Raw genomic sequence first — 24,205 nt, 5'->3', positions numbered from 1 at the left:
TGATATGTTTATTTTTTTCCTACTGTTTCTTCAAGTTAGTCTTTAACAGTTATCTTTACGCTTCTGTTTGATGTTGGTCTTAATGCTGATTAGAGCATGAGATTTTCTATAAACTACTGAAATGCACTTTCAGTAGTCTGCTTTCCATACTTTTACTACACTCCTGTTTTCATATTAATGAAGTTCTGCACCTAAAGGAGATGAGAATGCTAGAGGAAAACTTAATTAGGTTGAGAAGTATTCTATTGTTCCCTTCCTCTCGCTATTTCTGCCTTGTTCTTAGCCTGTAGGCTGATGATGCTTTTGATTAGTAGCAGGGTTTTGGAAATAACGACATTTAATACTGTGAGTGACTTTTTAATTAATTTTTTTAGAAAACTGATGTCTTGCCTTGTGTACTTTATGACAATAATTCGCTGTTTCATTTTAGGTTTAGTCCTTATTTTCGTACCAAGGAAAAGCTGTACCTCAGTTCAATAACATACAGCAATATGATTGAGCCAAAACAGTGTTTCTGCCGCTTTGATTTGACAGGCACCTGTAATGATGATGACTGTCAGTGGTAAGTTCTTTTTAATTTTTGTGACTTAAACTAAACCTCTCTTCTACATGTCTGACTCTTAAGTCTGAAATAAGTACTTTTTTTAATTTGAAAGATCTGGATATGTGATCCTGTGCACAAGTTCTAGACAAGGTTATTTTTAATGCTCTATTACAGGTACTTAGTTGGAAGAAAAACCCCTTTCAGCTAAGCCATGAAGAAAGAGGAGGCTCTTTAGGTGCAAATTTAGAAAAATAATATGGCCTGATAGAGTATATTTAACGTTTTTCTAGTAATTCAAGTGGGTCTGGTTATACAAAACTTCAGCATAACTTCAACTTGTAGAGCCTCACATAGTAGTTGATACTGTTAAGCACATTTAATATGAGAAGTGTATACTAAATAAATGATGAAGTAAAAAACCAATAATATTGTAGTGTTATTCTAGTTTCTGGGAAAAGTACTGGCTAAGTTTGTTTCTTTAAAGGCTGGAGTTAATTGTATTAAAAAATAAATTGTTTACCAATTTTGTGCAGTACATTTAAAAGTGGATATAAATTGGTTAGGAATGAAGTCAATATGGAAACCTGACTACTGGTAAAATAGGAGTGAACTTGATTCTGGATCAGCTTTTAGCTGCTGTCATCAGACCATTGTTTGACTCTTAAAAATATAAAGTGATATCTAGTTCTTATAATTACCTTATTTGAACTGGAAGGTTCTAAATACTGTGCTGTAGGTTTAATTTTAGAAAAAGCCCAGGTACGTTTTAACCAAATTTCAAAGCAAACAATACTTTTTCTGTGGGTATTGTTTTCTTTATTCCTCACCCAAGTGTGTACTAAAATTTTCTTAATATTTTGTTGCTATGATAAATGTATTAATTGCTTATTTCTTTGTTTTAGGCAGCACATGAAAGATTGCACTCTTAGCCGTAAGCAGCTCTTTCAGGATATTCTGTCTTACAATTTAGAACTGATTGGTTGTTCAGAAAAAAGCACTGATGAGGAAATCAGCACTGCCACAGGTTGAGTCTTTTGTTCTCCTTTGTATCTAAAAATTTCTGAAGGGAATGAGTTTCATTAAAAGCTCTAGTTGCAAGGACTTTGATGTGAAACGGATATAAGATACAGCTATACGAAATTTCTTAGGCTGTCCATTTCAGTCCTTTGTTAGTGGGTAGTTACATTGGTGTCTTACAGAAAGAAAATAATCACTGGTGTGAGGAACATTTCATTCAAAAAGTATTGTTGGGATTCAGGGTGTTGGGGAGCAGTGAGCATCTTTACCTCTCTGTCTTCCTCAGTTCTTTCTGTAACTACTGGACTGACCTGTTTCAGTGGAGCTGGAATTTTATAAGAATGCCTTTGCCATATAGGCAAATTGCCAAATAGAACTTGCTTATTTTTCATTTCTTTGTGGTAGTGTGTTAAATTACCATGCCTCTTAAAGCAGTCATATTTCGTAAATTCGTCATAGATTGTGTTAAAATGCTGTTAAGTTACTTAACTGTTTTAATCTAGATGCTTACCTATGCTGCACATATTCTTGTTTCAGAAAAATATGTTGAAAAACTTTTTGGTATAAACAGAGATCGTATGTCAGTGGATCAGATGGCTGTTCTTTTGGCCAGCAATGTCAACGAGAGTAAAAGTCACAGTAAGTAGCTTGGTAGATCAAATACCATATATATATATATATATATATATATATATATGTATGTATAAAAACTATGAAAGTACCATGATGATTTTGTAAACCAAGACTGTAGTTTAATATAATTTATTTATCTCAGTATTATAAATTCTGATTATGGTAAAATAAAGTCTACAGAGTTTAAGGCAATAATACAATAGTTCTGGAGTTCCATTTGTAGAATTTATTTATGCACTTAAGCACAATCAATTTTAAATAAGTTGTATTGAAATTTATGCACCTCTGTTGAACTCACAGAAACTTTTTATCTAAAATCCTTATTAGGAAAAATATTTTACTCTTGAATACAGAAAAATGAAAGAATTTTTACTACTTTGTTTGTTCACAGCACCTCCACATACAACTTGGAAAGAGAAAAGGAAATGGAGACCAAAGTACTGGAGAAAGCCTCTGCTAGATAGTAGCAGCAGTGAAGAGGAACAGTTTGTTGGACCTATTAAATATGGTAATCTGGATGTGTGGCACCCTTTAAAGGACTACTAGAGGAAAAAACCTACCCATCTCTTTCTAACACTTGATTTTTAAAGGGCTTTTTGAGAAAACCAATGTTTTTAATAATTTTCTTGACTTTATACTTCCTGTATGCAGACTTCATTTTGCATAAGTTTTTGGATAAAACTTGTAATTCTGTTATATCTTTTCCTTCAATGGGACTGGAAATTAGGGTAGAATTTCTAATTACTTTGTTCTTAAAAGGAGCATAAGGAACTGTTTCCCTAGAGTGTTTCAGCCTTTCCCACATACCATTAGGATTTAAAAAAAAAATTATTTTCCTTCAACAGCCGTACTTTCTCCTTTGTCCTCCTCCTGAACTTTAAATAGAAAAGCATCAGTGTTCAGTTAGTACAGAATTTGTATTTGGTGTGACGTCAGGAGTTAAAAAAAGCTGTAGTTAAGCAACATTTGAGACTTGAAAGCTGCGAGAGCATCAGTAACCTGATAGGATTTCACATGTGACTCTTGCAGGTAGGAGCTTCAGGATTTGTTACCAAATCTCTAAAAAGGATTTTTTGAGACTCATAATTGAGAAATTTTTCTTTAACAAATGTGTTTAGTTCCTAATGCTGCCTGATGAACTGCCTTAGTTGGTGTCTGTTGATCAAGGCAACCTTTACTGCTAATCCTTTCATTCCTTCCTTCACTTCTGAAATATAACCAGTTCGCTACAGGCAATACAGTTTGAAGGGTGCTGAGATAATGCTATTTAGTTGTAATCAATGGGTGGACTTGAAATATATAAATGCCACCTCTTCTGAGAGTTACAGGTCACTACTGTTTTAAAAAGGAGATGTTCTTTAAAAAAAAATGTGTATTATTTGCAGCCCATCCCACAGAACATAAAAAGAGAGTTCCAGTGCTTGATACTGTGGTGACTCCAGATGATGTCCGGTATTTTACAAGTGAGACTGATGACATTTCCAACTTGGAAGCAAGTGTGCAAGAAAACCCCTGTGATGTACAGCTTTGGATTAAACTTGCATATAAATACTTGAATCAAAATGAAGGGTATGTCTGCTACATTTGAGACCTTGCTACATTTGCCCTTGCTGCTATGATCAAATTTCCTATTTGATGTTAAAGAACTTTCTTCAACAATGCCACAAATAATTCATTACTTTAAACAGGTTAAAAATAAATTATATTTCCTACTGGTTTTAGTACAGTATATGAGTAATAAATTATGCTGATGGTTTATCTATGGGTATATTCTTTTTCAGAATGGAAGTTGATGGAAGGTAGTGTGGGAGAAGTAATTGTTCATGTTTAAAAAGTGTTCTGTGAAGGTTACAGTGGAATGTTATACTTCCAGCAGTAAAAGTGGACCAATTAAATCATTCTCTACAGAGTGAATGGTTGGAATAATGTTTAAGATTATTTTCATCAGCAAACTTTCTTTTAAGTGTAGTTCTGCTAGTTGTTTTGTTTTTGTTTTTTTTAACTTTGGTTTCCTGAGTTTCTCTAGCTTCTTTTCCTTAAAATTATGCTGCAGGGTACCATGTTTCTATTGGCAATCAGATAATTTGGATAGGAATTCTGTCATGATGGTTTCATCCATTATGATGATTGACTTCAGTTTTAATAGTGAGGTACAGTTGAGCAACTGTAGCAGGAAGTAAGGGGAATGGAGAGGAGCAGCTCTACTTTAAAAGCCTTGTTTAAACTGGGGATAGTGGAAAATATAGGAAAAAATCAGTTTATCAGTCAGTGCCTGAACAATAGAACGGGTAGACCTGGAAAGGCCAGTAATAGAAGCGTTACCAGCAAGTAGCAGCATGAGAAGAGCATGCCTTCTAAATATAAGTGTACTTGGGAAGCAATCAAGAAAAGAAGGGAGAAAACTTAGTGGAAGATATGCATCCTTTCCTTAAAACAGCCATCTCTTCCATTCCTACTTCCTCAGTACTCTGAAGAAATTTGACTGCTTTAGTAGGTGAAAGTAGTGGGATTGGGAAGGCTTTAGACTTATGCATGGTTAACTGTATTAGCTTTTCTTGAGACTTGCATATTTCTTTGCATAAATGTCCATGCAAAATAATTTCTGAAGATGTTTTCAGAATAAGTGGGACATCAGAAGCATTCTGTAGTTTTATGGAAGATGTATTTATGAATTAAAGCTCTGCTCTGTGGTTTGCAGTACAGTCCGTTATTTCAGCTAGTTTTATATTACTTGGTGGGTGTCATCTCATGATTTTTTATTTCAAAAAATAAAATTTCAATTTTTTTAATGTCTTAGAGAACCTGTATGATATGCTGAAATAAAGGCTTATATTTAATGACTGTAGGAAGTAAATTAAATATTTGACAAAATATAACTAACTTTCCTACACCTCTAAAATATCTACTTAAGTTCTTAAGCCTGTATGATGTAAATGCCTTTATATTCTTGCAGCTTGAGAACTTCGCTTACAGATAAATCTTAACAATTTTCAGTTAATTTGGACTCTTTCTTGAATTGGCAGTCTTCATAGAGTACTTATCTGTGCACTATGATAATTGTACCTCATAACCTCTGAAACTTGAAAACTTGCTGAAGCTTTGAAACCTTGATAGTAAGGGACAACATGTAAGAAAAGATACTGTGTGTGACTTCCATTCTAATTAAAAGCATCTATTTTCATATTTGATACTGTGGAAGTCATAATACCAACACAGTTGATGTGAGTCCTTTTTTCAATATTTAATTTTTACAGCTCGTCATCTGAGTGTTTAGATTCTACTTTAAATGTTTTGGCTCGAGCCCTGGAGAACAACAAAGAAAATCCTGAAATTTGGTGTCATTACCTCAGACTTTTCTCAAAAAGAGGAACCAAGGAGGAGATACAGGAGATGTGTGAAACAGCAGTGGAATATGCTCCCTCTTATCAAATCTGGTGGACAGTAAGTAAAAATTTCAATGTATATATTAAACATTCCTGTAAGTTGTGTTTTCTACTCTATAAAGGCAGCATGTGTGACAGGGAAAGTGTCAAATGAAAAGCACTGTAGGTTTTTGAAAACTCAGAAGTTGAAAATGAAGTTATTAAAGTTCTTGCAGGTTATTTGTAGAAATCAGTTTTCCTCAGGTAGTAAAAGTTACTTAAAATCAGTGTGTTACGTTGAGTGCAAAACATGGGTGTTCTTGGACTATTAAAAGTGATATCTTTCAGGGTTTAATATGAAAATTTGGTGTGATAGAGGGAAACACAGTTCATAAAATAGCAAAAGGCATTATTTGAAGTTTGTGATCTGTGTGATTTTTAAACCGTAACCTAGAAGCTTTACTTGTATTGTGATTGTTGTTACTATGATTTATTTCTCTCTAGTTTTTGAATTTGGAGAATTCCTTTGATGGAAAAGACTATGTATGTGGGAGGATGCTACAGTTCCTAATGGAAGTGACAGGAGGAGGAGAAAACCCAAATCTTGTGTCCTTTCAGTTGCTGGAAACTCTTCTCTACAGGGTTCATTTAAGCCTGTTTACAGGAAGACATCAGAATGCTCTTATTCTGCTGCAGGTAACTTCCAAGTTACCACCCCAGGAGTGTTTCATAGCTTTACCTTTTTAATGCATGTGACTGTGGTAGTCTGAACTTGTGCCCACCTTTAGAAGAATTTCTTCAACAAGTAGAGGCTTCTGCTTTGAGCTATGATGCCATTGTAGAAGCTGGATATGCCCTTGGGGGTTTTGTTGCCTACTTTTTTTGTTTGTGTAGCTAATAGCCTAGACTGCTATGTCTTAAAATAATTGCCAGGGACATATTTTATTGTTTGGTTTCTTGTAAACCATAGATCCAAGTTTTGCAGTGAAAGGTCTGTGAGTATTGCCTCAGGTATTCAAAATTGCTACAGAAATTATCAAACCAGTAGTTCTTGAGAAAGAACATTAGTTATCTAACAGTATTGCCTTACTCTCAAATCTGGAGACTGTTAAATTAGATTTTGTTGCTCCTGTCAACTCTGAAGTCATTGAGTTATCTCAGGCCAGAGCTGTGACTGTAGAAGTAATGTAGGTGACTGTTAACTGTTGCATAGATGATAAAAGTGGTGGCTGAGGGTGAAAAATGGACATCACCCTCTCCCAAAGCAGGAGCTCTGTCCTTTCAGTTGCAGGTTGTTTCATTCCTGCCAGCAGGTGCCACCTGTTGTTTGCTGCAGCTTGTCACTGCCCTCAGACAGTTTGAGAATCTCAGGCTTTTGTCTGGCTCCAGTTGGAATAAGAAAGCACAATGATGTGCTGGCTTTCCCCAAATGTACTGAGAAATGTAACTCTAAATGCATAAAAATAACAGAGCTGTGGAGAAAAGAACTGTTTGTGTCAAATCAACATGGAAATCTAGGGGGAATAACACTGGTTGGTTACCCTTACCTTTCTGCAAAGCATCATCACAAAGTTAAACTTTCTTTGCAAATTAGTCTGAAATGTGTAGTACAAAAGAATGGCTTGGCAAGAGATTATTTAATTGTATTTCAGAGAAAATAACTTCAAAGTAACTGCTACTTCAGAGTAAATAGCAGTGTGTATTGGAAAAATTGAAAGCTATTTTTAAAGGATTTTGTGGACTTATTTTTCTAGTATTAAGTGAAATGCTTTTGAAACACCAGTTTTCACCAACTTCAGGACATGTGTTCTGCTGAATTTTGCATGAATTTGCAAATCTATTCATTATTTTGAAAAATTCATTCTTTGAACATACTGTTTGTCCAGAAAAATGTTGGCACATCACTAGTCATGAGGTTCTGTTGTGTTTTAGAAAGAATTTGTGTTTAGACTTTATTTAATTGCATGCTCTAATTATTTTATTTGGGATCTGCTAGTTTAATTGGACTATTCTATTTTTGCATATGACTAGTACAAAAAGTTGAAGTGGTATCCTTGTTCTCAGTAAGGTTTCCAAAACATTTTTTAAAACATGTCTAGAGATGGTGGCCCTTTCAGTAGACTTGAATAGGTGTAACTCAGTTTTATAACTAGAATTCAATAAATAAAAACCCCAAGCCAAACAAACAATCCCAAATGCACAAAACCTAGCAGGATACAGCAAGTTGAATCCAGGCTGTAGATGAGTTGTATCCAGAGATATTGTTGTATTATTTCTGTGGAACTGGAAGTAATAAGAAAATGAAGCAGGAAAATGGCATGAACACAGGTTGAGAGATGCAGGTTTGCAAAGTGTCACTTCACTTTTTGCAATAACAATCTTCTGCAGTTTTTCTGAACCTTTTACTAGAAACCCTGTGTAATTTGAATATCCACGCATTCACATAAGCTGTATATGATTCTGATTGACATAAATAATTAGTTCTTATCTCGTCTCTAGGACTAAAGTTTTGAGAATATTAAAACCTACTCTTCTTGTTTTCCCATTCTTCAATCTTAAAGACTGTGGCTGAAATACATTATATTTCTTTCAACCTTTACAGAATGCTTTAAAATCAGCAAATGAAAAGATATCAGAACACCTTACTGCAAGTGACCGTTGCTTGGCTTGGCTGGCTTACATACATCTAATTGAATTTGGTGTTCTCCCAGTAAAGTTCTACGATCCAGCTAATGTCAGTCCTTCAAGGATTGTGCACAAAGAGCCATTTTTAATACCATGGCAGACAGTTCAAGATGTGAAGACTGATCCTGATACACTTCTAGCTATGTTTGAAGGTAAGATTAAGGTGATAAATATTTAATACATTCTTCACATGTTGTAATTCAAGAAGTATTATTCAGCTATGGAATTTCAAGTCAGTGCTGATGACTATGTTAACCCATTGAATTAATCCATGCAATTAATGAACGTGGCATTTTGACTTCAACAGAATAGTGAGGAAAATCCATGTTCTTGGGTGCTTAACCAGCACTCTTGAGTTTTTCATTTGTGGTTTCAACCCATGGCATTATCTTGGTAGAATATCATAGTTCAGAGAAAAAGCAGTCAGTGGCTTGTGATAGTATGACATTGCTAGTTTTCTTGGGCTTATGCAAGCAGAAAGCCAAGCTTCAGCTGTCGTTCTTTCTTACTCTTTTCCCCCTCAGTAGGATATGTGTATTGGGAAGTTACTTTCCTGAAATATTAGTGTATTTCCTTAAAAGAGATAAACATATGCATTGTTCTATCTTAATTCACAGTTTATGTAAATTGAATAATTTTTTTAAAAATGAAAAATGAAGATAGAAGAAATGGAATTTTTAGTTTATGGTGTTGCTGCTAGAAGTAGACTTCATGGTAGCAGACAAATACTGTTATATAGTATTTATAAATGTCAATATTTAGTGGTTAGCCAGCAGCAGTATTGAGTTGCCATGGAGAAAATACCTGTGCTGCTGTTGGTAATGCAGTGTTGAAATACTCAAGGGTTAATGCAGTAGCCTTGCTGTGTGAGTGAAGGCAGTCTAGCTGTGGTAATGGGGTGTTTGTTGTTGGATGACTTTTTATTATGCTGAGGAGAAAAAGAATATCCTGCATTAGCTTTTGCCTCAATAGCTTTCAGCAGCTATGCTGGAAATCCTGGAATGTGATTTTAAATGTAGGGGATATGCTTCTGTCTGTAACATTGCTTTAATGGTTCATTGATAGGTTGTTTCCTATTTCTAAAATGAGCAAGAGATGAAACTGAAAGCTTTGTCTTTGCACTGTGGTGATAAGTAATGAGAACTTTTCCAAAGATGATTATCTACTTCTAATAATTTGCAAAAACAGCACTCTGAGAAATATCTTTTCACGCTTATGTGTTTTCCTTATGTTCAGGGAGACATTTTATTATATTAAAGCTTCACATAACTTTGACACTGTTTGAGGTGTAAAGGCTTTGTTTTTTACTTTCGTTTTGAAGATGCAGTCAAAACATGTACTGATGAAAGCCTTGAGGCTGACAAAAGAATAGCTACCTGCTTTCCTCTCTATAGGAACATGATAGCTTTGCTGAAACTTCTTGAAAGGTAAGTTGTTGCAAGACATTCTTAACTGGAGTACTTGACTCTTCTCTCTTTTTTTTTTTTGTTTTGTTAAACTTAACGTTTACTTTTTTTTAAGGTGGGAGTCTGCTGCAGAACTTTGTAGGTCTTTATTGGAGCTCTGCCCTAACAACTGTCAGCTCTTGGAGAGTTTGGCCACCTTGTATTTGCAGATGAAGCAGGGCGAAAATGCCCACAAGGTGTGGATTGGTGCTTTTGAGAAGAATCCTCAGAATGCAGAAATTTTTTACCGGTTGTGTAAATTTCTTGTTTCACAGGTAATACTCCACTTCAAAACTTACTTGCTGGTCTGCTAGCTCTGCAAAGTTTGGGGTTAGTGTGTTCTTTAAAAATCTTACCAAATTGATTCAACTTAGTGGTATTTTTGTAATGTCTAGTATGCATTCCTATAAATAGGAAAAGTACAGTTTGCAAGACAAGTGACATAAGGTAGTCTTAGCAATTACATAAAATCATAGATTTATAATTTGTGTTGTTCTAATTCAGTGTTAGTAATATTCTTAAGGAAGAATAACAGAAAGTAAAAGCACACCCTGTAATATTTTTGCAGTTTCTTTTTTCTTTCTACTACTGACTGCCCCATTTAAACTTCAGTTGTGAGAAAATGAAGACAGTAGAGCATTGTAGAGATAGACTCACCACTTATTATTTTGCTTATATTAGTCTTGCCATATTGAGGTTGATGTTTGATTCTTTTTTTTTTTTAATTAAAAAAAACCCAAACAACAAAACAGGAAAGGTCAAGCAGTATTCTTCCACTGTTACAAGATTTTGTGGCAGCTTTCTTTGAAAATACATGCCAAGAGCATGGTCCCATGGATCTATTAAGGTACGTTTAGAATAATATTTTAATTTAAATTCTGGCAATATTGGCATTTTCTTGAATTACGTGATAATTTAGAACTTTTAAACTCTTGTTTTTTAGCATGGCATGTTTTGCTAAAACTTCAGTGAATAGTGATTTGATATAAGGTTGACACTTGTTTTTGCTTAGACACTAATTTAGAAAGCCATGAGCATGTAAAAATAAAACAGCAAAAAGTTTAATGTCTGGATTTGGGTAATGAAAATCAGTCATATATATACCAAAATTGTGGGTTTTTTTCCCTAGAGCTAGGAGCCTAAAATTACATATCTAAAATACACTGTGGCACTTGAAAAAGATCTCCATCAAGAGGTCCAGCATGTTATTAATTAGATTATTGTTGAAAAGATACAGGCTTCATATATAGCCTGATGATTTTCCTTGGAATTTAGCACCTAGTTGAAAGACATAAGTTTTGAAATCTACAAGTTCCCTATGGTCAAAATGGAAGTCTGTGAAGGTCTTCAAAGCAAAAGCCTTCAATACTAAAGCTTATTCAGATGAGCTTCTGAAATGTTTTTATCTCTGAGTTAGGTGTTAGGTTTTATTCTTGCTTAAATTGTTTATGTACTTGATGCATTTTGTGAAGGAATAGGAGAGTCTGTCATTATAAGGCAACCTTGAACTTTGCGTATAATTAAAAAGTGAATGCCTTCTTTATCAATTCTATATTTCTGTGAAATGCTTTCTGTACAGATTTTATCTGGGTAGAATTAAACTGAAATCTAGGAGAAGTGCATTTTTTTAGTATTTTTCATGAACTGGACTTCTTTACTGAATGTTACACCTACATAGGATTCTTCCATGTAGAAGGCTGTTCTTGTTTACTACTATTTTTTTCTCTTGTAGATATCTCTTGAATTTTCCAATGCCAATTGAATTTACATCACCTCTCTATAAAGAACATCTTACAGATGATGTTGTTAACCAGCAAATCCCGTATCTGTGGCAGATCTACTGGTGAGATTTTCCCAGGAATTTCTGAGAAACAGCTATTGAGTCTGAGTAAAATTGCATTTTCAAAAGCAGAGTATTCATTACTTGCCTAAGGATGTATCAATTTGAATTCTCTGAATAAATGATTGGCCAGTCTTTAGAGAACCTACTGGCCTGGTGCACAATGGACGTAATTTTATAAACTGAGTTGCATGTCAGCTTAAATTTTCCACTTGAGAAATCTTTCAGGAATTCTGACCTGTAGGAATGGTAATAGGTGTGTTCATCACAAAATGATTGTTTGATGTACTTTTGGTTTAGGTTGCTGTTACTGATAGTGTTTTTCTTTCTCTTGGCTTTCAGTTGTCTCCCTTTTATTTTACAATAGCCTTACTTTATAAATGTTTCCATTCTGTTTAGTCCTGATCTCCCCAGCTCCTTGACTTACTGTTTTAGCTGTTCATTGAGAAGTTCCACAGCAAAGTAATGCGGGAGGATGACCTATTCCTCTTTGAGAGGTTGTAAAGGAACATGTCTTTCTCATGTATACAGTTTTTTTCCTTTGGATTTTTTTTTCCTATTTCTTCCATCATTCCTTTTGATAGCAGCAGTATACAGGATTGCAAGACACCACATTATTAGCTGTCTGTAACTTACACCAGTTACTTAACTGTGGTTACTGAGGTGATGGCTTATGCTGTTTAAGAAGTTTACCATTTTGTAGTCTGGGTTTGTCAGTCTTCACAAGTCTTCACTATTTGGCTTTTCAAAAAGGCAAGGATGATATTGCTTCTCATACTCAGAATTTCTTCAACACTATTGCTTATTGGTTTTAATTGGTGGACAACTTACAGGAAAAATGTGTGGTTTTCAAGAAAATTGGATCAAAACCTTATTTAAGGATTATCTTTATGGGATTTGTTTGCATTGTCTATTACTATCAGCTTAAATTTTTTTTAAACAAAATACCTCTTGACAAGCTCAGTTTTGGGTTTGGCACTTACATGGTAGAAGCATTGTTACAAAGACACTTGAGGTCACTATTTAGTCATAAGGTACACTGACTTAAGCTCAGATTCTCCTGTATTTTAGCACCTCCTTCTAGGAGGGAAAATAAGTGTTCTTGAAATAAGTACCTAAATGGCTTTCAGAGCTAATAATTGATTGTTTCTCTGAGTTTTGCTGCAGTAAGTGTCTAGGTACCTGGGCTTGTGTATCTATATTGTCTTTATTCAGGTATGGAGGACAAAAAACATAAAGGTTCACTTTTATCAACTAAAAAGAGATTGACATCTGCAAAGCCTTAAAGGTCTTGTAACAGTGTTTTACTTTGAAAGATCATTTGTGTGTGCACACATGTTCTTGCACAGAAATGTATACAAACCCTATTTTATACAGATTAGCAAATAGGTGATTTAGTTAATAATTCCTGGGGAAAGCAGGAGGAGAATCACTCACAGATTATGTAACTGTGGTCAGGAGGGCTTGGTAGCAAGGTCAGACCTATCTTATTTTATATATTTCTGCATACTCCTTTATGAGGTTGTTAGATTTCACACCTCCCCCCCTCCCCAGCCCCCCATTACTTAATGCAAGTCTTACCTTTTTGGTCATTCTTATGTGATGACATTTGGTGTACCATTCTTAGGTTGCATTCTTATGTTAAATACATTGAAATACTGAGTTTTCACTGTGTCTTGATCTAAGAATGTGTCTGCTTCTGTCTTTGATTAAGTCTTGTGTGTTGGTCTAACTGTATGTTTCTTTGAGAAACTGTAGAAGAAAATTAAGGGGGGATTTTTTTTGACCTTTCTTGTCAGGTTTTTTTCCCCTCTGTCACAATCAGTAAGTTTCTACCTCAGACCTGGTAATATTTGTTTCAAAATAGTAACTTTGTTGCTAGAGATGGATACTATTTCTCAAGTGGCTTTAATTGGACTTCAAAGTGTATTGTTCTGGAGCTCTCAAAATGGAAACTCAAGACTTGTCTCTATATTCTGTAGTAATTAGAGTGTTCCTATTAGTATTAGTAAAGGGTACTTTACATGAGTAGAAGATGGTTTGTGATATTTATTTTTTTGGGTTGCATTTCAAACTTCATGGTTGTTTTATTATTCCTTGTTACCTGCTTTTGAGACTTAGCCATTCTAATAAATTGACTGGTAAATTAGTCCATGATACAGTTAAACTGAAAACACTAGTTTTTTATTGCATCTGAGAATGGGAAATTCTTAATTGTGTCTTACTCTGAATGTGTAGTTACATGTATTGATTATGGCACACAACAGTTTTTATCTTTTTATTATAAACAGTTTGTGCCAGTCTCTTCATGCAAGTGTTGGTGAAGCACTGGATGCTTATGAAGCAGCTCTGGGGGCAGTGATGCAGCAAGAAACTGTTCAGAACATTTGGTTGGAGTAAGTTCTTAAGGGAAGAAGGTTAATTAATTTCAACTATTAAATGAACACTACCAGAGCCATCTTTTTTCTTTTCTTTTTTTTTTCTTCCAGTTACCTTGTTTTTCTCAATAGCAAAGTTGTTGAATCCAGCAACAAAGTTCAAGAATTCAAGCTTTTTACTGATCTAGTGAACAGATGTCTGGTGACAGTCCCCACACAATATCCAATTCCATTTAGTACTGCTGATTATTGGACCAATTATGAGTTTCATAATAAGGTAAAAATGTGTCTGTGGGCAGTTTTAGTTAAACAAAGCAGCTGATGACCTGTTGGCAGGTACCTGTAAATCTCTTTGTTCAAGTCCAGCACCAGTATATGAACACTGAGAGCTAGAAAAAGAAGGAAGTGTGTGAGTGTAGTAGTATTTTGGGCAGAAAAGTATCTAGCAGTGATCTTTTAGAATAAAGGTCCTGTAAAGGAAAGAGAAACTTGGATGCTTGGTAATGAAAAATTATCTTTGTCTAGAGCAAAGAGAAAATTGGTAAGGGAAGGAAGATACAGTTACACAAGAGGGGTCTGCAGATGGAAAGAGTTTTGATCATAGAAATTATAATGTTTGAGAAACAGAAGAAATAAAGTAGGAGGAAAAAGTTCACTTATACAGACAGAATAAAGCTTACAGAAATCTTGGATCCCATTTTGCTAACAAGCAGTGCGTTTATGTAAAAACAGGTGGCATTAGCAACTTGACACTAAATTCATATTATACAAATTGATTTATGTACTCTTGAGGGATAAGGTTTGAAGGTGGCGACTCATTTTATTCATAGTGTTCATAGTTTGTCATACCATTATTCGTAGCAAAATAAGACTATAAAGTGGATTAATGTTTATAATTCAAATTCTACAGGTAATTCTTTTTTATTTGAGCTGCATTCCAAAATCTCAGCATTCCAAAACCTTGGAACGGTTTTGTTCTACCATGCCTACTAATCCTGGACTTGCACTGAGGTATGTAAAAATACTTTTAATTAAGGCAGGTGGTTAACGTAACTATTGGTTTTTTATGTAAGGTATGCATGATTTGCTTTCTACTACAGAAGTAAAATTATTCCTCTATTATTGCATGTTGCTTGAGGCATATTGTGCCTTCTGATGTCACCTCAATCTTAGATTTGACAATGTTCTGTTCTAGCTACAGACAGGTTATAATTATACAGAAATTAACTCTGCATTGTACATGATGACTTCAAATGGTCGAAATTTCAAGTGGGTGGAGAAACGGCAGAGATATATATACTAAAATCCTGTTTTTACGTGATGATCTATTACAAGTTTAGTTCCAGAACAGTTAAAAAGTTATATATCAGTCTATAAGAGTGCTAGCTTAAGGCTTAATTTGACATTTATTTAGCAGTGATAAATCATGATTTAAAGGAAATCTGATGGGAAACAACCAGTTAATGTAAGCATTGCACTGGCTCTTATTTGAAGAGTATTTCAAAATGTGCTCTGCCAGGATTAGAGTTCATGTTTTACTGTGTTCAGGTGCACTAAATGCATGAATATTTGAGTAATATTGGGAAGTCCCGAAACACTGTTCATCATCAAGTGACCCCAAAGAACTCAAAGCAAGGCTCACGTGTGGTTGTGGGCATGGGGAGAGTGTGGCACACCTGCCTTTGGCACGTGAAGTTGAATGGCTTCATTTTAAACCAAGTTGCGATTCTGTCTAGATGGAACTTGCACCTCCCTTAGACAGTGTTGATACTGCATGAAATGGGTGAGCAGAACTGACTGAATATTATCCTTAGCCCCATTACTATCAAACTAATTTGTCTCTTTCAAATGTGCAGTTACCTTGTGCATGCTGAAAGTGAATCCACTTGTAATATGCCAAGATCATGTGTTCTCTCTGATTTCACACTTAGTTATTCTCTGAAAGTGTATCTTAACTTGTTTTGTTCTGAGAGAATGATCAAATCAATATTGTATATGGTGGCTTGGGTTTTTTCCTATTTGCAACTCTTGACTCAGATTAGGTATAATATATTTTGTGTAATGTGTTTATACCTTTGGATAGCTTTTCTGTTCCAAGTGATTAGAGCACTGGTCCTTTCTCATGCATGCCTTTTACAGACTGCTTCTGCGATACTGGGAGGAGAGCAATGTTCAGATTCTGAAACTACAAGCCAAGATGTTTACATATAATATCCCAACATGCCTGGCCATCTGGAAAATGTAATGCAACAGTCTGTTTTCATAGCTATTGCTTTTGTTTGTAAGGTTTACTTCACAAAGGTAAATCTGAAATGTCCTTGTAATTGGGCTTGAACTTGAAGCTTCTCTTTCATTAGCTTATTATTTTGAGAGTAACTTTGTTATAGCAGACAGAGATACTGTCACTTCCTTAAAGTGAGAAAGGAGATTTCCCTCTTGGGGAAACTTAAGTGAATGGATATGATGCAGATAAATATGAATTATGTATTTGCAAGTTGCCTTTTAAAATTCAACTATTGACTTCTGTCTCCCCCTCTCTACCCCTCCCCTTTATATATCACAGTATATAGCAGTATTCTCCATTATCCAGTGATGCTGAACTGATCTTTTTCTTCAGTGTTTGTTCATAATGGGGAACCACTGAAATGTCTTGCTCATGTAAGGTTGTTTTTAAAAAATGGCTATTTTTATCTTTTCACAATAGATTAACCTCATTGGAAGTTAGTTTCTTCTCAAGGAATTAGTAATTCCATTCCACAGTCAGTATTCTGCCATTAATGGCATTTAAAATAATTCAAGAATAAATGTTTTTATATATTTCTTTTCCTCAGAGCCATTGCTGCCGAATGCTTTCTAATGGGACAAAGAGAAGTAAGTCAAAACAGTGTACTAAAAATGAGTAATTACGAAATTCTGTAAAACCTCTCATTCCTTGGCTTTATCCAAAGGAATGATAATCTTGTAAATTCAGAATTTTTAGTTAGTTGAAATACTCTTGTTTTTATAGACACCAAAACATGTGCCTCAAGTGTGAGAAATATTTTTGGCAATTGAGCTAGAATGGATTATACGAGTGCATGCTCTTTCTGTGTATCTTTCCCATACTGGGAAGGCTATATTCTTCTCCCGTGTTTTTTGTTTTTTACCTGGAGGAGATTGTTGTATTTTAAGTATAGCAGAGGGAAGCTGGAAGATGCTAATGACTATCTTTACAAGTGGACAAGAGAGCTGGAGAGAAACTTTTTGCAAGGGCATGTCATACTAGGGTGAGAGGGAATAGCTTCAGACTGAAAAATAGATTGGATATTTAAAAAAAACAGCTTTATTTTGAAGTGGTGTGAGACATGAACAGGTTGCCCAGAAAAGTTGTAGATTGCTTCCAGAGATGAGGTTTCTATGCCAGACTGGGTGGGGTTTTGAGCAACCTGGTCTAGGTCAGTGGAGGATGTCTCTGCCTATGGCAGGAGGTTGGTTCTCTAGATGATCTGTAAAATCCCTTCCAACCCAAACCATTCTTTGATTCTGTGAAGTAGTTGGAAGGGTGGGGTCTGCCAAACTAGTATATGAAAAGAGTTTTCATAGTTTCTGACCACGCACAAGAGTCCAGTTCCTTTTTTCCAAATTAATAGGTTTACTTACTAGTACTTAGAGTAGGGAAATATCACTCTGTGTACAAACACAAAAGAGGTTTTTTGACACAGCAAATACATCACTTTTCAAATAGAATTATCTTCCTGGTATTGTTGCTGTCGCCTTCAAAATACTCTTCCACCTGTGAAAAGATGCTGTGAATTTGAGGGTGGGGGCTCTCATGAGGCCCTGGATTTGTGGTTCATCTTTTGCTTGTGGTATTTGAGCTACTTCTCTGCTGTATCTGGTTTTATGTCATCTTGTAGTGACTTACTCTTAGCATCCTTCTTTTATGTCAGCGGTCTTCTGAATCAATATTAAAGCTTTAACTATTCATAAAGGGTAGCATGGCTGTTTTTAGACTCTCATATAAATTGTTTTCTTTACTTTTCTGTGGTCTCCTAGAATGTTTAAGAAGAGCGTCCCCTAAGCAGAATTACTTGGTTTGTGAGATCAAATAGCTCAAAGTCAGGAGATAACAAAGGCTGGATTGCCTATTCAACCTTAATTCTGTCTCTGTGTTGATGGTTTGGTGTAATCTGTAATTAGTCACAGATCCCTGCTTCAGTCATTGTATTAGATGGACTACATCTTAAGACACTGCCTATAGTAAGGCTGGTGACTGAAAAGAGTTGTGATTTGTTTGGTTAAAAAATATATGTCAAATGCATAAAAAGAGGGCCCTTAAAGAAAATGCACCAATTAAAATGAAGGCATGACATTGTAGCTGGATTACACCCAGAAGAAATCTTGTGGTTTTCTTCTGCAACCACCTCACCAATTATACTGTATATGGTAAAATCACTTAAGTAGTCACATACAGTGCAGTTGGGTTTTTGTGGGGGTCTTGGTCTGGGATGTAGTGAGCACTTAAAACTGTTTACACAAATCAGTGATTGTTCCAGATAACTGGATTTTCTAGTAAACAAGTAGGATATTGGTTTAAAATTGAATTGTGATTCAGATTCTGGATTTCCTGTTCCTGGAGAGCCTGTCATTTATTTCCTTCAGAGGTCATGTAAAGGTTTGTTAAAAGAAATGAAAATGGGTACAAGTATTTAAAATGCCAACAAATACTTCCCCTAGTGACTCTGATTGAAGTTGGGACTTAAGATACCAGTAGTTGAAGGACACTTGAGTAAGTACTAGTATTAAATATTTTGGTCCTCTGTTTCAAACCGTAAAATGGTGAAACCATTTTTTTTTGAGTTGCAAAGACTCATGCTGATTGTTGAAGCATAGATAGATAGATGCTGAAGGAAAAAAATCCATGAAACAGTTATTTTCATTGCAGGATTGTGATGATTTGCAATAAACAAGACTTGAGACTACATATTGAGTGGTGAAAGAAATACTCAGTAAGCTGCTTCATTCCCTGAATGTGTTCCATCCTGTGCAATGAATGAGGCAAGAATCTTGTGAAGAAAAATAGCAGGTCCTCATGTAACTAATCATATTCATACAAGAGTCAGAATTAAGGTCAGACATAAACTTGCCTTTGCTTTTAGTACCAGTTTAATGCTTGACTTCAAAACTATGTAAAAATTATTGCAATATATTTTTGTGCTTCGGATAATTCATTTTGTGTGCATGAAATTGTGCTGACTTTTAATACTTGCCTTTGTTTTACAGGTCCATCATTTATATCAGAGAGCCCTTCAGAAGTTACCTCTATGTGCAACACTATGGAAAGATGTAATGTTTTCTCCTTATGATTAAGTTTGAGGTTTCATATAAATTCTCTGCATATCCCATATCCATAGATGTGGTGATGCTCAGGCTCTGGCTAAATCTTATATCTGCTTCCCCATCTCTTTCAGCAACTCTTGTTTGAAGCATCAGGAGGAGGTAAAACTGATAACCTGAGAAAACTAGTTTCCAAGTGCCAAGAGGTTGGAGTCAGCCTAGATGAGCTTTTAAATTTAAACACTTACAGAACAGAAAACAAGAATCTGTGAACGCTGGGTATGGTCAGCCCTAAGTCCTATAAAATGCCAAAATCAGTTGAATGATTCTTCAGGCTGATCAATGCCCTAAGATCTATGTAAGGCAGATGAGTATTGCTGAGCATATCAAGTCTTCAGTCTGCTTTCCTTGAACCTGGAAACAATTAACATGACCTTCCTCTGGAAACATGAACTCCCTGTCTGGCCTTGCTTCTGGGCCCTGCCAGATTCTCATAACGTCATCTACGTAAGTATAGTTAATCAAAATGACAGACTTTATTTTTTTATGTTTTCTTTTTATTTACTGTTTTCTTTGTTTTGCTGTTCCTGATTCACTTGACACTCTCGCTGATGCCTGAGAGATCTGTGTTTGGGATTAATTTACTGGGCTGTGTTTACAGTAAAAAGCAACTAGTCCATTTTGGGTTTTTTTCCTTTTTTAAACCTTTTTTGAGACTTTTTCATTACAGGATTTAAAACAAAAGCAGCCGCTCTTAAGGAAAGTGTAACTGCCGTGGCCACAAGTATGCTTCTTGCACTTGAAGGCTCTAAGAGGGTTGCTTACTGCCCTTTTCTGCATTGGACTCATGGCAGAGACTATTAAACTTGAAGATTAAAGAAACTTTTGCAAATGCCAGTGCATCAGAACCTAAGAGTGGTCAATTATGTGCAATTTTTTGTAAAGAAATTTTAATTTATAATAAAGTTTAACAGTTTAAAGAAAAATGTTTATCTGGTTTTTTTTTGGTACTACCTTGCACTATTACAGGTGTTTTTACAGAGATATTTTCAATACAGGCTGACCTTTAAAAAGAAAACATCTCTTGTTTTTGTTATTTTGATAAAGAGATAAGCAAATGTGGTTGAGCTGCCTATTGTGGATGTAGAATAACTGTCCCCTTGGGGGTTTTTCATCCCCTTGCTGCAGGTACACAGTTGTTTGTCCCATAACAGCTATTCCTATCAATAATACCACTTCAGTAAAGGAAAATGCATTTTATATTGTCTTTTTTGCCCTTAATGAAATGAAGCCCTCTTTCTGAAGTTGATACATCTACACTATAGAGAGAGATGAAATATGTATCAAGTCATATCAAAAGATGGCTGTAGTACCTGTTGCACAGGGAAGCCCTCTTTCTGAAGTTGATACATCTACACTATAGAGAGAGATGAAAATACGTATCAAGTCATATCAAAAGGTGGCTGTAGTACCTGTTGCATAGATGTTTAATTAAGATGCCAGTAAATGAGTGGTCTTCATAGTAGAGAATGAGGCAAAGTAGTTTGACATTGTTTCCAGTAGTTTTCAAATCCCTTACTTTATCTGAAGCTAAACATGAAGCGGCTCTCTTAAAGGAGGAAAAAGTGGAAAATACTGGTTTTCATCCAGGGGAATGTAGAGTATTTCTGCACCTTAAGTCCTTTTGAACAATTCATCCTTAATTTTATAATTCATGCTTAAATATAAAACTTGAAGTACTCAGTTTAATGGCCAAGTTTTCCCGCAGACTACACAACCAGTATTTGAAAACTGACTCAAACGTGTTTTTTACTGGAGTAGGGTGGTGTCCTGATTTTTTTTACACTTACGTGGTGTGGCACACTCCACACAAGTGCAGTATTCAATTGTTCTACTGAAAACCCCCTTAAGTTTGATGAATGCTGTCTTATAGATTAGCCATATTTTTTTCATAGTTTGTCTTTAAAATATTCCAAATAAGTAGTTGATTTTTTTTTGCAGCAGCAGTGTTTTGTTTTTTTTTTAGTGGGATACCATTTTACCTTTTTCATAGTTTGTCTTTAAAATATTCCAAATAAGTAGTTGATTTTTTTGCAGCAGCAGCAGTGGTTTTTTTTTTTAGTGGGATACCATTTTACATATTCCACTATTAAAAATGGAAAAGCTGTCAAGGACTTGAGCACTTACAAAGCTGCCCTGTGCAGCCCTTACCTTCATCTCATATTGCACTTCGGGCTGTTACTTTGTGACCTTTCTTGCCTTGCTGTGTAGTGACTTTATAGCAGAAGACCTTTATAAAGGACACATTAAGCTTTACATTTTCATCAGGGATTAATTATGTATACTCTGCCTTAATGGCTTCTCAACGTACTTGGAGGTAGGGAAGGGGAAACCAAAAGCCCACAATGTTCTGATTTCCAGTGGCCTTAATCCATATTGTTCTGATTAAAATACTCATGGTTGATGGATGTAGCCTTTGACCCAGTCTTGCTTGATGTATATATATAAGTAGCTGATTGTAATAGGAATTGTTAATTTAGAAACTGAAATGAAAAAGTATGAAGAAGCTCTGTGGTCTTCAGAGCAGCACCAGCATTTATTTTTTTACCAAGAAAGAAGAAAAATGCACTGCTGGGTAATGTAGAAGTTCCAGGAAGGAGTTAGTGCTTCCATAGATCTGCACTTAGCATGGAATAGTCTCCAGGCTTTGATACTCTAGTAAGAGGGCTTTCTGTTCCAAAATCCAGGGGATTTCTAACTATCATTTGCAAAACATCATTAATTATTTACCAGGAAGCCTTAAATTTACCATGGGTATGAATTTAATCTACATACTAGTCTTTCACATTAGTGATCTTTCCTAAGAACTTCCATTCTACAAGCAATTTCTGATTATAGGCCATGGTGGTGATGAACTGTGAATAAAGGAGAATTGTAGTCAGTCAAGCTGCTAAAGAGGAAATGTAAGGGGAAAGCACAGTAACTTGTTACATAAGGTTATGCTGCTACTTGTTCTGTGCTCAGAACAGTTATTTTATGAAGGGTGGTTTGATTATTTGGTGTTTAGTTTAAGTCTCTGTGGAAATAAAGTGTAGATCTTCACTGGTACTGGACAAGACTACTCCCATACAGTATTCTTCATTTCCTAGCTCTTGCAAAGGCACGTTGGTATGAGCAAAACATTCAGCTGCATTTATTAGGAAGATTAAATGGAAATCAGTGTTAATCTTCATGTAGGTCTACATCGAATCTAGTCATCTCATTTGGTGTTGGTTATTTTAGTGCTTGCTAGTTCCCATGGGACAGCTGGTGCTCTTACATTCAACTGTGGCAAAAGCCATTACTTTCCTCCTGTACTCCATTATGGAAAATATGGCCAGCAGGTCCAGGCAGGTGATCTTTCTCATCTGCAGTGGCAAAGCCATTCCTGCAGCCATGCATCCTAGTCTGGCTTTCCCAGTTCAAAAGAGGTATGGAGTTACTGAAGAGAGCCCACTGCGTGGCCACAAAGATAAATAATGGATGAACATTCCACATAAATGGAAAGGCTGCAAGAGGTTGGACTTTTCAGCCTGAAGAAATCTGGGGAAGAACTTCTCAATGTGTACAAAAGGAGGATGAGAACCAAGCTCTTAAGCTCTTCTTAGTAGTGCCCTGTGGCAGGGCTAGAGCCATTTGGCATAAACTGAAATGTGGGAGGTTTTGGGTGAATGTCAGGAGACACTTTTAAACTGTGAAAGTGACTGAGCACTGGTGCAGGTGGCCAGACAGGTAGTGGAAACATTAAAAAGCTACCTGAATATGGTTCTGGACAACTGGCTCTAGATGTCCCTGCTTGAGCGGGGCTTTGGAGCAGGTGGTTTCCAGAGAGCTCTTCCAGCTTCAGTGATTTTGTGATGCTGTATGTTCCTGGTGTACATAAACCTGTGTGCTTTCACCACCTTTGTCTTACCAACCTCACCTTCCACTCTAGGTATCTCTGTGCTCCTTTAGTCAAGGGCAAAAAGCACAGGGCCAGGCCAGCGGTGTTGGTCCTTTCCAACCATCTCTGGCTGAGGCAGAGCTGCGAGTGTGTGATCTTTTCCACTTGTCTAACTTTGTAAATACTTCTTGCCTTAGTATATACAGGAGCTGAAGAGCTAGCTATGGACTTCATAATGTCTTTAAAGTTTTTATTGAGGTGTTCCCCCACTGCACTTTTTGTTTTATACAGTCAGTGCACTGATTGCAGTTACTGATAGAGGCTTCCTGCCTGGCTTAGTTCTGGATGAAAATTATATGTTAGGGTTGTAAAAAATTTATATAGGTTTTTGTTAAGGTGATTGATAGAAACAAAATGGACAGTTGAAATTGAGAAGACTAAGTGTTGATCTTGTGCAGCAGGTGAGACCTTGCCTCATCTCGGAGAGGGGAAGGTGTAGGAGAGGCTTGCTTTCAAAATCCTTGAGGCATATTCCTTGTGTGCCTGTACTGCTACACTGTGCTCAGTAACTACTACTCAAAAGGGTAGCTAATTACGCAAAGGGGCAATATCCCACCAAACATTAGAAATTCACATAATCTTCAGACTAGCCATGTGGAAAACACCTGTGGAAACTTCCACATTCTGCAGCTTCCCTGAAGAGCCCAATACAGCCCGAAACCCCATACATTCACTGGTCTGTGCTGCTGCTCTACATGTATGGTGTATCCAACTGGATACTTGGATTCAATTTCACAGTATACCCAAGGTCAAGGTTGTGTTGATACTGAAAGATAGGGTGTTTTTCCTTGGCTCACTTTTCTCTTGGATTTTTCTATAAATGTTTTGTGTGAGGAGTTGTTTTCTGCAAGGCTCCAGAGAGCTCACATTCAATTGTTAAGGTCGGAAAAGACCTGCAAAATCAAGTTCAACCTTTGGCCTCATACCATCATGCCCACTAAACCGTATCACAGACTGCCAGATCCACTCATATTTTTGAACACTTCCAGGGATGGTGACTCCA

The 24,205-nt window shown here is 35.9% G+C and overlaps 1 protein-coding gene across 5 annotated transcripts in view; it reads left to right on the top strand.

Moving 5' to 3' along the window:
* The window catches only part of ZFC3H1 (zinc finger C3H1-type containing), a 41,749-nt gene extending 21,543 nt beyond the window's left edge, over positions 1-20,206 (top strand). For 4 of the 5 annotated variants that reach the window (XM_039703917.1, XM_039703916.1, XM_039703914.1 and 1 more), the window contains exons 17-35: positions 431-562; positions 1,447-1,568; positions 2,099-2,200; positions 2,586-2,702; positions 3,580-3,763; positions 5,449-5,635; positions 6,061-6,252; positions 8,159-8,393; positions 9,563-9,668; positions 9,763-9,961; positions 10,439-10,533; positions 11,419-11,529; positions 13,818-13,922; positions 14,016-14,181; positions 14,815-14,915; positions 16,044-16,145; positions 16,736-16,775; positions 19,167-19,229; positions 19,355-20,206. In XM_039703917.1, coding sequence (XP_039559851.1) covers positions 431-562; positions 1,447-1,568; positions 2,099-2,200; positions 2,586-2,702; positions 3,580-3,763; positions 5,449-5,635; positions 6,061-6,252; positions 8,159-8,393; positions 9,563-9,668; positions 9,763-9,961; positions 10,439-10,533; positions 11,419-11,529; positions 13,818-13,922; positions 14,016-14,181; positions 14,815-14,915; positions 16,044-16,145; positions 16,736-16,775; positions 19,167-19,229; positions 19,355-19,492 — 2,497 coding nt within the window. In that variant the 3' untranslated portion in view covers positions 19,493-20,206. The other variant, XM_039703918.1, reaches the window with a different exon arrangement.
* The last annotated feature ends 3,999 nt before the right edge of the window (positions 20,207-24,205 follow it).

The sequence above is a fragment of the Passer montanus genome, unplaced genomic scaffold (genome assembly GCF_014805655.1).
Source record: "Passer montanus isolate IOZ18808 unplaced genomic scaffold, ASM1480565v1 scaffold17, whole genome shotgun sequence".
Lineage (NCBI taxonomy): Eukaryota > Metazoa > Chordata > Aves > Passeriformes > Passeridae > Passer > Passer montanus.
This window is presented reverse-complemented; position numbering and strand designations above follow the sequence as displayed.